Source organism: Myotis myotis, unplaced genomic scaffold (genome assembly GCF_014108235.1).
Source record: "Myotis myotis isolate mMyoMyo1 unplaced genomic scaffold, mMyoMyo1.p scaffold_m19_p_9, whole genome shotgun sequence".
Classification (NCBI taxonomy): Eukaryota; Metazoa; Chordata; class Mammalia; order Chiroptera; family Vespertilionidae; genus Myotis; species Myotis myotis.
This window is the reverse complement of record NW_023416401.1, coordinates 92,164,693-92,181,305: the sequence shown is the minus strand read 5'-3', so window position 1 is coordinate 92,181,305 and position 16,613 is coordinate 92,164,693. Positions and strand designations below refer to the sequence as shown.

Sequence of the window (16,613 nt, the reverse complement as noted above, 5' to 3'; positions counted from 1 at the left end):
GTTTCCAGAAAATGCTGTGCCTGTACCACCTCGGAAGGGTCCCTGTGCAGATTCCTGGAGGGGACAGTGCTGGCGTGCTTTGATCTGGCCTCAGCCACCAGCAGTTGCCACATCTGCTGACCACCCATAGGGGCCTGATGGTGCCAAGCCCTGTGGGACACGGCAGTGTTGAGATGAGTGCAGAGGCAAGGAGCTCCCTGTGGGGTGGGGACAGAGCAAGAGCTGGAGGTGGGTGGATGCCCGAGACCTCTGTGCTGGCCTGGGAGGTGACAGTGGCCACCGTGGTTCTCAGCTCCCTCACTGGTCTATGCTGGGCTGCTCGGTGTGGCCGGCGACCTGGGGGATGGAGGAGGAGACTGGGGGTCTGGGGACCGTGTTCCATACAGAGGTGCTGACCGGACAGCGCCCTGCTTGGCAGCTCATGCTGGCTGCAGCCTCTCCAGGCTGGAGCTGGGCATCTGTGCACCTGAAATTTTCCACTCTTCTCTGGATCCTCATTGCTGTCTTGGCAAAGATGTCTTGAACCTGGAAGCTTTTCCATCTATCCTATATAATAAAAGCGTAATATGTAAATCGGCCAAATGGCCGGACAACAGACTGACCAGCCGGGACCACGCTGACACCCACTGGTGCCAGGCCAGCCAAGGCGGGTGTGATGCAATTGGTCCAGGGCCCGGCCATCGCCCCATGATCACCCTGCAGAGAAAGGTCCAGGCCACTGGCCAGCGGGGTGATCAATTGGGGGGCTCCACAATCGGCCCAAAGAGGGAGGCCCAGGACACTGACCGACGGGCTGCGGTAGGTGGACAGGGCCTCCCTCTGTGAGGGAAGCCCAGGTCCTGGGTGCCAGAGGGAAGCCGGTGCCAGCAGCCGGGGGAAGGAAGGCCTACTCTTGCACGAATTTCGTGCATCGGGCCTCTAGTTTTTATTTATTTATTTTTTATTTAAAAAAATATATATTTTATTGATTTTTTTTTACAGAGAGGAAGGGAGAGGGATAGAGAGTTAGAAACATCGATGAGAGAAAAACATCGATCAGCTGCCTCTTGCACACCCGCTACTGGGGATGTACCCACAACGAAGGTACATGCCCTTGACCAGAATCGAACCTGGGACCTTCAGTCCGCAGGCCAATGCTCTATCCACTGAGCCAAACCGGTTAGGGCTGGGCCTCTAGTTTTTAAATAAATGGAATTCCTGTCACTTGCATGGAATTCACCCCAACTGAACATGTTCATGACTTGCTTCACCTGGGTTGCAGGTGTGCTGGGGGGACACCAGACAGCTGACGATGCACAGGACACAAAACTGAAGACATGGATGATCAGTGAGCCGGCTCACTGAAAGGACATCATAACAGAGGAAGCAGAGGCTCACACCTTGACACGCCTCCCGGAACCTACCAGCGCCTTTGCAGATGAGAGAAGAGAGGGTCCCAGCGGTCATTCCCCGCCCCTCCCCAGCCAGGCTTCCCTCTCACCCCTCACCCCCAGCATCGCTAGTCCTTCAGGGGGTACTTCATTCGCACATCAGAGTCCCAGAAGAGACTCCCCTGGGAGGGACTGGCCGGTCTCAGGGGACCCAGGTGGCGGCCCCTTCTGGAGTTTGCACATCTGAGTGCAGCCACTTTGTCCAGCCCTCTGAAGGGTGAGAGCAAGGGTCACCCAGGTGCCATCCCTGTGGGTCCAGCTGTGTGGGGATGCAGAGCGCCCCTCCTTTCCTTTTGCCATCCAGCCGGCCCCCCAACCCCTCTGAATGGACCAGGCTGGTGCCTCCGTCCTCAGTCTGGGCTCCGCAGGGTGCAGTCCCTGGGGTTGACTACTGGGCAGGTAGGCGCGGAGGTGGGGTCAGGAGTGCGGCCCCTGGGACCTGCCCTTGTGCACAGTCCAACCCCAACACTTTGAATGACTCACAAATTAGCCCTGTGCCTGAGGGGCCATTGTTTTCTGTCAAATTAAAAAGAAAAAACAGGCCACATGGCTACTAGCTTTGGAGGCCAAAGGGTAGGGCTAGAGCTGTTTTTGAGCCAAGTTACCAGTTGGACAGCGACCCCTTCTGAACAGGCCTTTCACGTAGCCGACCCCGCGGTGCTGGGCCAGTGTGGGAAGAGGCGGAGGTGGTCCCGAGAGCCCCCGGGCCCTGCGTGCGGCTCTGGCCCGGGCCTGGGCTCCGGCTCCGGCCGCCCCCGCTGCCCCCGGCGGAGTCCTCGCCCCTTCAGCCCGGCGCAGCCTCAGGCCCCCTCCAGGTCTGCAGACAAAGCCCAGGCCTCCAGGGGCGAGTCTCTCCGCCCACCTGATCGCTGTGCCCACGGCCGGCCTCCGTGGTGGGGAGCCGCGCTCCCGGCTCTTCTGCCAGGGCCCCGCCTCTGCGCCCAGGTCAGGTCGCCTCTTAGGAACGCTCCCGGCCTAGACGCTCCCGGCACCGGCAAGGGCCAGTGTGGGGTGGGGGTGGGGTCAGGCCGGTCCACCCGAAAGCCACCCCGCCCCGCTTGGAGGTGCCGGGACCGCTCGGGCGTGTGCTCGCCTGGTCCTGTCCGCCTCAGAGGAGACCAAGGGCAGGTTCTCTCGTCCGCGCGGCCGCGGCGGCGGGAGAGGGAAAGGGCTGGCCAGCGGCACAGAGCCCGGCCTCCTCTCGGTTCCCGCCTCTCCCGCGGCCCGCACGGCTTCGCGGGGGTTAACGGGGGCGGGGCAAGGCGGAGGGCGGAGCGAGGTGGCGGCCCGTCTCCCCTCCTCCCCCCGCCCCGCGAGGCCCGGGCCGGCTGGAGCGCGGAGCCACTGCTGCCGCCGCCCCCGCCGCCCCTGCCATGCGGCTCGCGCGCCGGGGGCCTGGGCTCGGGGCGCCCCCAGCGTGCCGCCCCCGCTGAGTCCGCGCCCCTTCCGCCGGGCGCCGCCGGCACCATGGTGCAGAAGTCGCGCAACGGCGGCGTGTACCCCGGCCCGAGCGGGGAGAAGAAGCTCAAGGTGGGCTTCGTGGGGCTGGACCCCGGCGCGCCCGACAGCACCCGGGACGGCGCCCTGCTCATCGCCGGCTCCGAGGCCTCCAAGCGCGGCAGCATCCTCAGCAAGCCGCGCGCGGGAGGCGTGGGCGCCGGGAAGCCCCCGAAGCGCAACGCCTTCTACCGCAAGCTGCAGAACGCCCTGTACAACGTGCTGGAGCGGCCGCGCGGCTGGGCCTTCATCTACCACGCCTACGTGTGAGTGTCCGGCCCCGCGCCCACGCCGGAGCTTGGGACCGCGCCGGGACCGCGTCCCCGGGTGAAGCGAAGGGCGCAGACTGGAGAGATTTTTGGAGAGATCAGGCCGGAAGGAGTTCTGGGGTGCGGGGTTCAGATCAGAGTGGGGGCGCCTGTCCCCCGCCCTCTCCCGCCTCCCCCCTGCGGCTTGGCTGGGTTGCCTCAGCCCCTCCCCTGCGGGATGGGGTTTGCGTAGCCCCAGCCACCCCTCCTTGGCCCTAGAGAGGCCCCTCCCCACGGCCATTGCACCAAACAAAGGGCCTGCGGGGAGGGAGGGCGGCGCTGCCCGTCTTGCCTCTGGATCTGGACTCCTGGGGGTCCCCCTAAGCTGGGCTCCCCCAAGGAAGGGGATGATGGGGGAAGGGCTGGCCTACCTCCCCCAGCCCCCCAAGCAACTCACTCCATCTGGGGAGAGCTTCTGGGTTGCTGAAATGGGGAGGGGTCCTAACATGACTCCCCTCCCCCAACCCGAAGCTCAGGGAAGTTGAGTCCTGCCCCTGGTGCTTGGAGCTGGCCCTGACCCTGCCTGCATCCCTGGGTCCCCCCTCCCCACCCCCCTCCCGCACAGCCCCCTCCCCCCCACCCTCTCCCGCACAGCCCTGAGGCCTCTCCGCGGCAGCGGCAGCGGCGGCTGCGAGCCGAGCGGGAGGAGCAGGGGTGTGCCTGAAGCCCCCTGCGCATCCCAGGCTCTGACCCTCCTTGGCAGAGTGGACACCCAGGTGGAGGGGGCTGCTGCCGGGGCCTGCCAGCCCTGACCGGAGAAGGGTGGTTGGTTCCCCAGGCCTGGTGGTCAGGGCCAGTGGCCTCTGGCTGGCCTCTGTGCACATGAGTGTCGTGGGTGGTGCCTGAGAGTGCGTGTGCCTGTGTCCTCCGAGCACGGGCTCTGGGAGTGCAGGCACTCTCCCATCCCAGCCAGGCCGGCCACTCGGCCATTTTGTGTGCGGAGCGTTTTGGGATGGGAGTGAGGGGCAGATTCTGGGAAACTGCCTCCCCCTGGCCTGATGCCCGCCTGGATGAGAGGGGTGTGTGCTTGTGAGTGTGACCCACTGAGTGTGACCAGGGACCTGGGCCCATGTGTCTGGACAGACCCTCCATGGGAGGGGGCGGTGGCCCTGGGAGGGAAATGCCAGGCTGCTTGTGGGGAAGGTGTCCTGGGGGGACTATGTCCCCAGCCCTGGCACCCAGCCGCCCTGGGAATCGCAAGAGGCATGGGCTCCTGGCATGGTGAGCATTAGCCCCAGGGCCCCCAGATGGCTCTGTTCTTCCTGGGCTGGCTGCTCAGATGTGCTCTTCAGCCTCGGAAGGCCCAGTGTCTGCTTACCAAGGACCCTCCCATCTGGCTGGGGGCCCAGGGGCCTCTGGGTGGGACAGGCTGTGATCATCCAGGTCCTGGCCCGAGGTGACCTCCGGTACATACACAGCCCATCCCCACAGCCCAGCTGGTGCTGGAGGGTTTGCCATGCTTTGGGCACAGATGCCCCTGGCTGGCAGCTTTTCCTGGGGGTCCCCTCCGGGTGGCCTCTCCCTGCTTGGGCCTGAAGTGGGCGACTCTGTGCCAACTGCCTCCTGAGAGTGGCCGTGTTCAGAATGAGAGCAGGGTGTGTGGGGACCCTGGGCCGGCTCTGTTCTTCTGTTTTCTCTCTGGGCAGCCCTGAATCAGGGTATGGGCCCAGCAGCGTGGGGGGCGTCGTGGCATTAGCCCTCACTGCCAAGGCAGCCCTGCCCTGCAGCCTCTCAGGCCTCCTCGGCCCCTCTACCGAGGGCACGAGCTCCCCGTCGCCCCCAGCTCACCAGTGGGGGCTCAGACTCATGGAAAGACAGCTCAGTGGTAGGCGATTTCTCTTGGGGAGTGGGATAGGCAGGAGGGATCTGCAGCTGTTGTTGGTTTAGGCGCTTAAGTCTAGTCTTTGCAGGCCTCAGTGATTCTATCAGTAAAGTGGGCAGAGGGTCTGGTGGAGATGAACTCCCAGGGCTGGTGCAGTGGGCTCTCCCCACTATGACAGGGCCGTCCTGCTGTTGTGACTCATTGCCTGTCATCCTGTCCCCAGGTGTGGAATTCTCCACTCTCCCTGTGCCCAGCCATCCATGGATCCCAGCCCCACCCTGACACAGGAAGCCTTCAGTGCCCACTGACCCCCAGGGTGTGGCCGCCCGGTGCCCTGCTCCCTTCCCCAGCTTGGGCTGACAGCCTGACTCATGCTTTGGCTTGTGGATTCATTAATTAAATGAAGTGCAAGTTCCTCCTCCTCCTCGCCGGTTCTGCTCGGGGGTTCTGCGTCGGGCTTGGAAACTGGTGGAGGGTGGGGACACGGTCTGGGGCTGGCAGTCCTAGTGAAGACCCATCCTGGGCCTGGGGCAGCACTGAGCCCTCCTTGGTCACCCTTTAGCCTTTTGTCTTCGCACCTGGTTTCTGGAAGATGGGGGTGTCCCAGTGGATCTCAGGGGACAGCTGTTGCCAGAGGTGGGAGGGAGGCGACTGCCCTGTGGCCTCTGGGCTTTGTGGGCCTCAGGCCAGGTCCCCCTCCCGCCCACCCCCTGCGAAAGGGCCTCTCTCTGCAGACATGCCTGGGCACAGAGCTGTGGCCATCCCTCTCCTGGCCTGTGAGCTTTGCCAGAGGCACTCGAGACAGGAGCTGTCCCTGAGTTGCAGGGGGAGGAGGGTGGAGGGGTTGGGGGGGGGAGGGGTCGGAGGGCCAGCCTTGGCAGAAATACCTGGGACCTCCCCCGCCCAAGGCCCCGGAGGGTCCTTCCTGTGCTTGTGCTGGATGGAGAGTGGGCCCTGGGCAGGCGCCCCAGGGCACACATGTGCTCAGGGTGGAATTCTGGGAGGGCAGCTTGAGAGTTTCCACGGCTCCCTCAGGTGTCGCCTCTCAGCAGTGACCCCTAGCAGTGACCCAGCCCTTCCATGGGAGCCCGGCAGCCCTGTAAGTGCTCCTCTCCACGTCCGCCCTCACACCACGGCCGGGACTCGGGCCCTGGGGGTCTGTGCACCTGAGGTGGGGGATTCTCTATGTAAGAGGATTTTCAGGTACAGGGTCCAGAGTTTGCAGGGGTTTCTCAAAGGGGGTTCAGAGGATGTGCTTGGGAGAGGGCCTGTGGGGGTGGGGACTGCAGGCTCTGGGCCAGCCTGGCTGGGACCTTGTCTCCACTGATGCTCCCAGACCTCAACCCCAGTTTCCTCATCTGTAATGTGAGGGTAGCACAGTGCTGGGTGCGTGTGACGGCCATGCAGCTCGTCACCATGACTGGCTCAGCAGGAGGGGCCCCGTCCTGAAGGGGGTGTGGAGGGCCCAGCAGACAAGGGCTGGCGTGGGCTGACAGCGCCCTCAGCCTCCTGCCCCTCAGTCCAGCCTTGGCCAGTTCTCAGTCCCGGCAGCCTGAGTGAAAGTCTCACTGCCAGCAAGGGCCTGCTGCCTGATGTGCATGGGAGATAACACGGTGGCACTGGGGACAGCTTTTTTTGAAAAAAGAAAAAGTCTTTTATTGTGAGGTCTACAGGCAAGGAGACAGGAGGTGGTGCTCAAATCTGTCTCCCCACCCAGGGCTCCAGCCGGATTTGAGGGTTTCAGCACCGCGTCTTCCTGGACAGCGCACCTGCGCTTCTGAAAGGCTCAGGCCCTCATGCTGTCCCAGCCTGAGGCTCTGTGGGGGCAGCCGCTGAGGGTCCACAGCGCTACCGTGAGGTGTCCAGAGTGTGACTTGGGAGTGAGGTTCACAGGTGTGACTCATGACTGGTGTATCCAAGGTTTAAACTTGGGTTTTGGGTTTTGTTAGAAATAGGACAGGATCAGTTTGAGCTGGCTCTGTGGTTGCCAAGGGGTTCGGGGCTGCTGCTTAGACACGAGGGCGCCCTTGGATGTGAGGCCTGGGTCTGACGCTTGTCCAGGAGACTGGCTGCTTTCCTAAGGAGACTGGAGCTCTGCGCTGCCAGGCATTGGGAGATGCTCCTGCTCTGCTGATGGCAGACATTCTGGCATCCTGAGGCTCCACACATGGAAAAACACCACTGTGGGCAGCTTGTACCCATGAACCCCTGGACCGTAAGAAAAAGCCACATGGGCCCTGGGACTCTGGGTTTCCACGAAGGCTGTGTCTGGCGCCCCTCCCCCTTTAGGCTAGTCATGTGCTGACCTAGCTCACGTGGGCCGCGAGGCTGAGCCCCCTTTGGATGGGACTGTCCCAGGAGCGTGGGAGATGCGTGCCAGGAGGCTGGAGCTCAGCTGAGCTTTCTGACACCCATCTGCGGACGGCGCTGGCAGCCTCTCTCATGCGCCTCCTTCGTGGCAGCGCACAGGCATTGCTGGCAGAGGAAGCGCACTTCCTGTTATGACTGCGCGGCGCCTGTCCGGCCCTCCCTGCAGAGCCCCAGCCGCGGTTTGGGTCCAAGGCAGAAAGAAGAGAAGCAGACCCAAGATTGTCCCCCAAGAACGCTGCCGTGGTGCTGGGCCTGACTCAGGCCTGCCCTGCCCCTGGCCAGGCCCCCATCCCCCCTCTGAGCCCAGGCTGGTGTCCACAGTCCCGCATCCTGCTGACCTGTTCGCTCGCTTTCCTGGCAGCTGGTACAGCAGTGAGCGTGCTCCTGGTGAGGGGGGAGTGTGCAGGAGAGAGCCAGTGCCAGAGAGATGACTGTTTCTAAAGCCTGGCATCGCTCATGTGAAGTAAGAGTCAGAGCCGTTTATTTAGCACATGGGCTGGTCTGGCGTTGGGGGTGGGGGCTGGGGAGTTGGTTATTTGAGGCTGAGACAGACCATGCTTGTTTGTTGTTGTTAATCCTCAGCCGAGGATATCTTTCCATTGATTTTTAGAGAGAGTGGAAGGGACAGGGAGACAGAGAGAGAAACATCGACGTGAGAGAAACGCGTCAATTGGTTGCCTCATGCACGTGCCCCAACTGGCACTGTGCCCTTTACAGGAATCAAGACCCTTCAGTGCTTGGGCTGATGCTCTAACCACTGAGCATGCTGACCAGTGCATAGACCATGCTTTTAATTCATCTGGAAGGAAATAGGGCTGGAGACCTTGAAGGTCTCGGTGCCCCTCAGATGGGCACTCCCGGGCCCTGCTCGGGCCTGCATTCCGGAGGCTCCGCTGGACCCAAGTGGGAGCTGTGAGGACAACTTTGCAGAAGAATAAGGTGCCTCTAACATGATTTGCCTCAGGAAGTTTGTGTGGCTGTTTCTGCAGCCCATTCAGAGTTGTCTCACTGGAGTGCTGGCTGGTCGGCATCGGGAGCCTGCTGTGGAGGGGGCGAAGGGCAGGGATGCAAGCCCCAGTGGAGGGGTTCCTCCTGTAAGCAGGTCTGAACTCTGGTTAGGTGTGGGGTCAGTCACAGGGGGTCTTGGAAAGGCATTTCCCGGCTCCCTATTCTATAGGGACTGGTGAGACGTTGGGTGTTGGAATTTGATGTGATTCCTCTCAGGTGCTTCACACACCTGCTGTCATTTAGCCCCAGACATTGAGCTGCGGGGCCCCAGGTGAGGTAAGGCGGGCAGCCAGAGTGCAGGCCTGGCAGGCACTGGGCTTCAGCGGCCCCAGCTTCCCCCTGTGGCCCCCGCATACAGGGAGGGGAGGCCCGCTAGGGGTGGTGACCTGCCTGCCCTCCAGGAGGCTGTGGCTTCTCTCCAGCCACTGGCTGCCCAGAGCCTCTGTCCCGCTGCCCAGCAGCAGGCATTGCCAAAGAGAGGGGACCCTGGGGCAGGCAGGACCATGCCTTTTGTGGCAGCTCCTTGCAGAGGCTCTGATGGTCGGCTGTGGCTGCTCCACTTGGGAGAAATGGGAGGGTGGGTGAGTCCCAGGCTGCCAGCCCCGAGTCTGAATTTCGTCTCCGGGATATTGGATGGTGTTCCTTCTGGATCATTCTGCAGAGTGTAGGCCCCTCCCTCCCCCAGGTCCTGTCCACTCGGCTCCAGCCCTACATGGCCCCTCCGTCTTCACTTAACTAGACAGCTTAGAACTTAGAGTTTGCTTTCCTATTTAGGTTTGGAAAGAGTACTTGAAGCTTGCAGGAGGATGAGGCCATGTTCTCCTGGGAGCCCAGGTGTGGGGAGGTGGTGAATCGTTTCCAGAAGCTGGTCCCTCGGCAGGGGTGTGGTGGTGGGAGGAGCCTGGGCAAGCACTTTGCCAGCTGGTGTCTGCGTCCTGTGTGCAGGGCACTGAGCTGGGCCCCTGGTGGACAGGTTGTCACGGGAGCCTGAATGGGTCCACAGGAGTTGAGAAGTTTGTTCACCCAGAGAGACCCAGCCTTCATGAGGACGCGGTGGCTTCCAGCCCAGTATGCTGAGGGAGAGGGCCGAGCCGGGCGCTGGTCGTGGTCCTGAACACGAGCTCATGGCTGTCTCTCCGTTTGGGCAGCAGCCGGCCCGGCCCTCCTGGAGTGGGGCTTGGCCCCACTGGTGCTGGGGAAGGGGCTGCTCATCTGGATCTCTTGCTTCCGACTCCAGATCCAGCCCTTTGTGCTCACAGGACCTCTGCTCCCCAGAGAGCCTCCTCTCTGACGGGGCGTTAATGAGCTGAGAGGTGAGCACCATCTGGGGAAGGAAGTTGGTGTCTGACCCAGGCAGCGGGCCGACAGTGCCACTCTGTCTGAGCAACGGGATGCCACGGCCTCTGAAACACTTGGTTATGGTTTATTACCTTTTCTGATGGCAAAAATGACAATAACCACCGTAGGAAATTGGAAAGATGCTGGAAAACGCAAGGAAGATTGCTCACCCTCCTGAGTTATTCGCAAGCATGTGGGCTTGGCTGTGCATTCCTTCCACAAGAAAGGACGCAGCCTCTGGGGTCCTGTCTATGCTGTGGTGTACATGACAGTGTCCTTGAAGAATCCCAATGGAGGCATAGCTGGTGCCTCCTCGTGCAGGCGACAAGGTCGCCCTGTCCCCAGCTCCCCTTTGCCCGGGCCCTTGGTGGCTCCGGGGAGGAGACAGCAGCCGTGGTGCTGTCTGGAGGGTGGCCGCTGAGTGATCACACATCTGGTGACAACCAGGAAGTCGGGACCAAGGCTGGCCTGGGAGGGGCATGTTCCAATGAGGCCTGCGGCGGGGAAGTGCTCTCTCCGGGGCTGAGAGGACACTCACTAGAGACGTTTGTAGGGCACAGGTATGAGGGGGCAGCCTGAGAACTGATTGGAGGGTCTTTAGGGTGAGTTTAGGGGAGACTGTCATGGGGGAGGCAGGCCTGGCTGTCCTGTCAGCCTGGGGGCTGAGGCCAGTGTCCCCCTCCGCCTCCCTGGTCCTGCATGGTGCTTCCTGTGTGAGGCTGAGGGCCCAGCAGGGCGGGGACGTGGGACCTGCAGGGGCAGGAGTCAGCCGTGGTGGCCCTCTGCTCAGGCCAGCTCCTCTGGCAGAGCAAGGACTTACAGAACCCCAAAGGTACCGCATTGGGGGTGGTGTGGCAGGGAGCTCAGGACGGGCAGGCCCAGGGGACACAGGCCAGGACTGGGCCCACAGAGTGAACTTGGGGGGTGGGGCTGAAGCTGACAGACACGGAGCTCAGTGTAAGCTGTGGAAGGAGACACTTCTGTGAGGGGAGCCCCCACAGCAGGAAGCCACCCCCCTGTGGGGACATGGCAGTGTCACCCCTCAGGCTTCCCGAGCAGGTGTCCTTGGTCTGGTGGGAGGGATGGGGCCCTTGCCAGTAGGGGGGTGCCCATGGCTCTCCCCACCCAAGCCTGTCCTGTCACAGAGGGAAACTGAGGCACGGGTGGGGAGGGCCTGGCCTGGGCAGACCAGAGCGTCCCGAAGGCTCGGACCTGCCAGCATGGCCTTGTCTCGCTTTTTCCTCTCCGTTTCTTTGCCTCCATTCTCTTTAGTTGTGGTGAGACTCACAGAACACACAAGTACCATTTCCAACCAAACAGTTCCGTGATGCTGAGCGTATTCTCCGGCTTCAAAATTTCCCCATCGCCCCATAAAAACGCCAAGCCCGTCCACCCGTGTCCCCTCCTCAGCCCTCGGGGACGACTGGCTGCCCTGGAGCCACACCGTCTGTTCCTCAGGTGGCAGCCGCTGTCCGTGATCCTTCCTGCTCGAGGCTGAGGGTGTTTGCCCACACGGAGGCCCCCCACCTGTTCGTGTCCACCTGTGAGCCACTGTGACACCCCTGTTCCAGCGTCGGCATATGCTGCCACTCCTCAGGAATGGGGCCTTTTTAATGAGTTGCATTTGCCCCATCGTGGGCTCTCTGGGGCGGGCAGTGCCCCCCAGACCCCGCCCTCCACCTCGCAGCCTGCTGTGCATGGCCCTACAGTCTGAGTGGGGCTTGGGCTTTGGCTCTGAAGCTGGATCTGACCACGGCGAGGGCAGTTTCGGCCGCCCCTCAGCAGCATGTGGGGGCTGCCCCTGTGTGTGGGTTTTGCTGTGCACTTGGGGAGCCTGGGAGCAGAGCAGGTGAGGAGAGCAGCGGACCCCTGCTCAGAGGGGTCAGGACCCCCTACCCCTGGAGAGTAAACTGGAAAGAGTTGGGTGCTGGGTAGCCTCTTGGGGAAGCTGATGTTGAAAAGGAACCCTGGGAGACAGGGGTGGCGGCTGTGATGGATGCGGGGCAGGAGAGTCCCAGGCAGCAGAGGAGTGTGCACAGGCGCTGGTGCGGGGGGGGCGGGGGGGGGGGGAGCTGGCCAGCAGGCTGAGAGGAGGTGCGTGCTCTTCCTCTGGCTCTGGCTCCGTGGGCACCTGGAGAGATGGGACAGTCAAGGCCCCGGGTGGAGAGGAGCCGAGATGCGTGAGGTCTTGGGAGGGAGAGGGATGTGCACGAGGACCCCTGGTGGGGGTCGTTGTCTCTGTGGAGGTGGGGCTGGGGGTGAGGAGGCCCAGACGGGGTGGCTGCTGCCCGGATGTGTGTGGGCGGGCAGGGGGTGGGCTCTGATGTGGTGGGGAGGCACTCAGGAGAGCCGTTGTCCAGCCCTGTGGTCTGAGTTCGGACAGGTGACTAATAGGGAGCCAGTCACCCAGGTGCAGCCACTGTCTCTGGGGGTCGCCTGGAAGGCCCTGGGGAAGCCGCCTTTGCTGCGTGCGGAGATGGCGGGTTCCTGCCAGGCCTGGCTGCCAGGGACAGCCCTCCACACAGGCCGCAGCTGCCGGGGCACTAGGCCTCTCCCAGAGGCCTGCTCTTCCTGGAGGAGGGTAGGACCCCGACCTCCACACCCCCTGTCCTGGAAAGAGCCCGTGGCCGAGGCTTGGGAGGGATGCTGGCCATCCTGGGTCCCCTGAGAGCACCTTCCTGCCCTGGTTTTGGGAGAGAAGGGCTGGATGAGGGGTCGGTGTGAAAAGGCTGTGGACGTGGACGGGCTGTCAGGCCAGCAGGGGAGGGGCTGCCAGTGGGGGTGGGGCACAGGCCAGCCAAGGCTGCTGGTGGAGGCTTCAAATGCTGAGACAGGAGCCGGACCCGAGGATCTGGGGCCTCTTAAGTCGTGGACTCCCAGGCCCGAGCCAGTTATTGAGCATGCGCTGCATACAGGGTCCCGGGCGCTTGCCTGTGTTTCCTCCCTACACCCTTAGGCCCAGGTGGGAGCCACCAGAACCTTCCACCCTCAGATTAGGTGTCAGGTTGGACAGGAGTGGCCTGGGGGCCACCGCTTGGTGAGCCTTGGCCCCAAGGGAATGGTCTGTGTGCGCCACCTCCAGCCTTGGCCCCCGCTCCCTCTGACCCTGGCGGGATCACAAAGTGATTTTTCACGTCTGGTTTCCGCCTGGAGCAGCCGTCAGCAGCTGGGCTTTCCGTCACTCCGCAGATTGGAAGTGGCAGTGGGTCCTCGAGGCAGAGCAGTTTATTAGGGGGCAAAATTAGATTCCAGGCTGAAGTGCTAGCCGAGGTCCTCCCAGACGAGGCGGGCGGGGTTCCCCAGGGAGCCTGGCCAACAGGCTGAAGGGGGACCTGCCTTGACCTCACACTGGCTGCGATGATCACCCGGCCCAGTCCCTGGGCACTGGCTGGAAGGGACATCATTCTGGGAAGGGGTGTTTCTGCAGACCCCTCCAGCGGAAGGGGGGGCTCAACCCTATAGCCCCCCCCCCCCCCCCAGCTCTTCAGAGCTGTTCTCATCTGTGAAATGACAAAGAGCCCCTTCCAGCCTTTAGGGTTGTCATGTGCCTGGTGTTGCCACCAGTTCCAGCCTGTGGGGAGCTCGATGTTAGGGACCCCTCCCCATCCACCTCTTCAGCTCTGCCTCAGAGCAGCCTGCAGGGCCGGGGGAGGGGGGCTATGAAGTGACTTGCCTTCATCCTACCCCTGCTATTCACTTGTTAAATGTTTGTTTCATTAAATATGTAACATGAGATTAATAACCCAGCCATCTCTTGAGTCAGTCTTTGGGGGGAGTGAGGGAGTCTGGGCTGGGGACCCTAGGAGGGGGAGATAGGGCTCCATCCACCTGCATGGAGGTACTGCCCTATTGCCCCCTACCCCCCAGTGGAGGGGGGAAATCAGCAAGGAGGCGGCATTGGCTTTGTCATGTTCTTTTTTTTTTTTTTTTTTTATTTTTTTAAAAATATATTTTATTGATTTTTTACAGAGAGGAAGGGAGAGAGATAGAGAGTTAGAAACATCGATGAGAGAGAAACATCAATCAGCTGCCTCCTGCACATCTCCCACTGGGGATGTGCCCGCAACCCAGGTACATGCCCTTGACCGGAATCGAACCCGGGACCCCTCAGTCCGCAGGCCGACGCTCTATCCACTGAGCCAAACCGGTTTCGGCTGTCATGTTCTTTTTTAAAAAAAAAAAATTCCTGCATTCAGATGGGGAGGGGAGAGGGCAAGAGGAGACAGACGCAGAGGGGCGTTTCTCTGAAGGTAATGGGGGGGGGGGCGGTCCCCTCCTAAGCATGAGGGCAGGCAGAGGGCATGTGCACACACCTGCATGCAGACGTGCACCTGGGCCTGCAGGTGTGGCAGGGGCCGACCACTTTGTGGGCGTCCTCAGGCCTTGCCTTGGGCTCCTCTGGTTGGTGACTCCCGTCACCTCCCCCAGGCCCCTCCCTGCCCGTCTCTTCCTACACCAGCTTCCCAGCCCTCAGGACTCTGCGTCCCCCTGTTTCATAAGAGGGGTCCTGCCTCTGCTCAGTGCTCAGGCTGCACCTAGAAGCCCCCGATGTCTGGCTGAGGTGTCTCCTACTTTTGTGGGTCCTGGAGGATGGGGCCAGCCTCCCTTGTGGACGCTTGTGACTGGGTCAGCGCTCGTGATTCTGGGGGCCTCTCAGTTCAGGAGGCCGTTCTCCCACCGCCCAGGTGAGCGCTCAGCCTGAGGTCACTTCCCACACTGGCCACCCTGCCTGTCTTCCATGTTGACCCCTGGAATCTGGACCAGCTGCTTGAGATGCTTGTCTCCTTGGCAACTGCTGCCAGGATGGACTGTCCACTTCGAATTCATTATCATAATTAGCTTCAGGCTGCGGGAAACCACCCTCCATCTCCCATCTTTTATTTCCTGCAGCCTGGACATCACCAGGGCTCCCAGGGCCTGGTCCAGGTGTTGGAGAGGCAGGACAGGGCTGGCCTCTAGGTGCGGGCAGGTAGGGCTGCTCACCTGCCATCTCTCTTGTCTCTGTGCGGGGCTTAGGGGGGAGTGGACCCAGGTCCTCGTGAGCTGCCCTTGTCCTCCAGGACTGGAGGGGGCAGCGCTCTGGGCACACAGGGCTGCCTGGGACACATGGAGTGCAGTGCTGCCCTCGCCCCTCCTGCGGGCAGGAGCGGGAAGAGGGTGCTTTCTCTCTTTTTAAAATGTTTTTATTGATTTCAGAGAGGAAGGCAGAGGGAGAGAAGTAAGAAGCATCAATGATGAGAGAGAATCATTGAACACTGCCTCCTGCACACCCCACACTGGGGATCGAGCCCATAACCCGGACATGTGCCCTGACTGGAAATCGAACCGTGACCTCCTGGTTCATAAGTCATGCTCAACCCCTGAGCCACGCTGGCTGGGCGAGGGGTGCCTTCTGACCCACAGCTGCCAGCTCCCGGAGCCCAGGGTGCAGGAGCTGGGAAAGGCCTGCGGGAACGGGCGGGATGCGAGCAGGCGGGAGACTCGGGCTCAGCCCACGGTGAGCCCTGGAACCGCAGGGCCGCATTGGTTACCACGCCCTCACCCCGCAGGAGGGTGAGCCTCCTGCCTGAGACCGGTCGCCCGGGGCGGGGCCTCAGTGGAGTGTCCCTGTCACTGAGGATGCTGTGCCCAGAGACCATTGTCCTCTCAGGGCCTGCTCCCTCCCTAAGTTCCCTCCGGCCGGGCGCCCGTGTGCTGGGTGGGGTGGTGGCGGGCCACCAAGGTGCTCGCTGATAGGAAGAGGCTGGACATAATGTCTTTTCTCTGCTGTCCAGCTGCTTGGCAGGGGGGCGGGGGAGGGGGGTGCAGTCTGTAGGAGCCCAGGCCTGTCTGTAGGATCAGGCCTGTGGGCCTGGCTTGGGGGAATCTGTCGTCTTTGGGGATGTGACAGGGAGACGCGCGAAGCCCCCTGTCTGAGCCTCCTCGGGGCGGGTGCCAGGAGCCTCACCCACTGGGTGCCATCTGTGCCCGTCTGTTCCAAAACTTCAAAAACAAGCCTGGAGCTGCTGCTGGCACTTTCTGGGGTGGGGCCACTGGGAGGCATGGGCCTGTCTTCTTCCTACTCTCCCGCCACTGCACTGGGACAGAATGTTCTGGAGTGTCCATCAGAGCTAACCTCAGGAAGCGGGGCTGAGAGGGCCTGGCCACTTCGGGACTCCCGAGGAATGGCCGGTGTGGGGGAAGCCCTGCGCACGAGGGTGACAGCCAGGCATCTCCCTGCCCGCTCTCCTGTCTGTCAGACTCGCCTGGGGCTGGCCTGGGACAGTCCTCCCGAACGTGGCACCCTCTTCCCTCTTCAGGAACACCCTGCCCCTCTCCACCCCAGGCCGCCAGGAGCCTCCTCATGGACACCTCCGCGGGGAAGCCACTGGGTGAGGTGACGCCTGGCTCCCGCATCCCTGGTGCCCCTTTTGTGATGGGTGGTGCCTTCCGTGCCTCCCATGCCAAACCTTCAGGCCCCAGCCTGGAGCTCCCATCCCACCCCTGGCAGATCCACTCTGGGCACGGGCGCCCCTTTCCCACGGCCAGGTCGGGAGAAAACACCACCAGGCAGACAGACAATTACAATTATAAGACACAGGAGATATTTGGACTTTTTTCCAGGGCTCAGTTAATTGAATAAATGGGCTAATGAATGAAGGAAATGAATTGCGGTTTGAAATGTGACTGGTTCTCTGTGGGCACTGTGTCAGCAGGACTGTCGGTGCCCATCACCCTCTGCCAGCGCCTCTGCCATGCCCACGCCCCAGGGAGGGGCTCTGTGTCTCTGGGCAGTCACAGGCTGTGGGCGTATGGGCAAGGCCACCGGAGGCTTCTTGGTGCTAAGTGCATGCTCAGGGC

The 16,613-nt window shown here is 62.2% G+C and overlaps 1 protein-coding gene across 9 annotated transcripts in view; it reads left to right on the top strand.

Annotated features, from left to right (window-relative positions):
- Positions 1-2,178: 2,178 nt before the first annotated feature.
- Positions 2,179-16,613, top strand: part of KCNQ2 (potassium voltage-gated channel subfamily Q member 2) — a 47,002-nt gene continuing 32,567 nt past the window's right edge. For 3 of the 9 annotated variants that reach the window (XM_036323312.1, XM_036323311.1, XM_036323310.1), the window contains exons 1-2: positions 2,179-3,193; positions 16,073-16,144. In XM_036323312.1, the coding sequence (XP_036179205.1) occupies positions 2,898-3,193; positions 16,073-16,144 (368 nt within the window). In that variant the 5' untranslated portion in view covers positions 2,179-2,897. The remainder of the gene's footprint in view (positions 3,194-16,072; positions 16,145-16,613) is intronic. The other 6 variants (XM_036323314.1, XM_036323313.1, XM_036323316.1 and 3 more) reach the window with 5 other exon arrangements.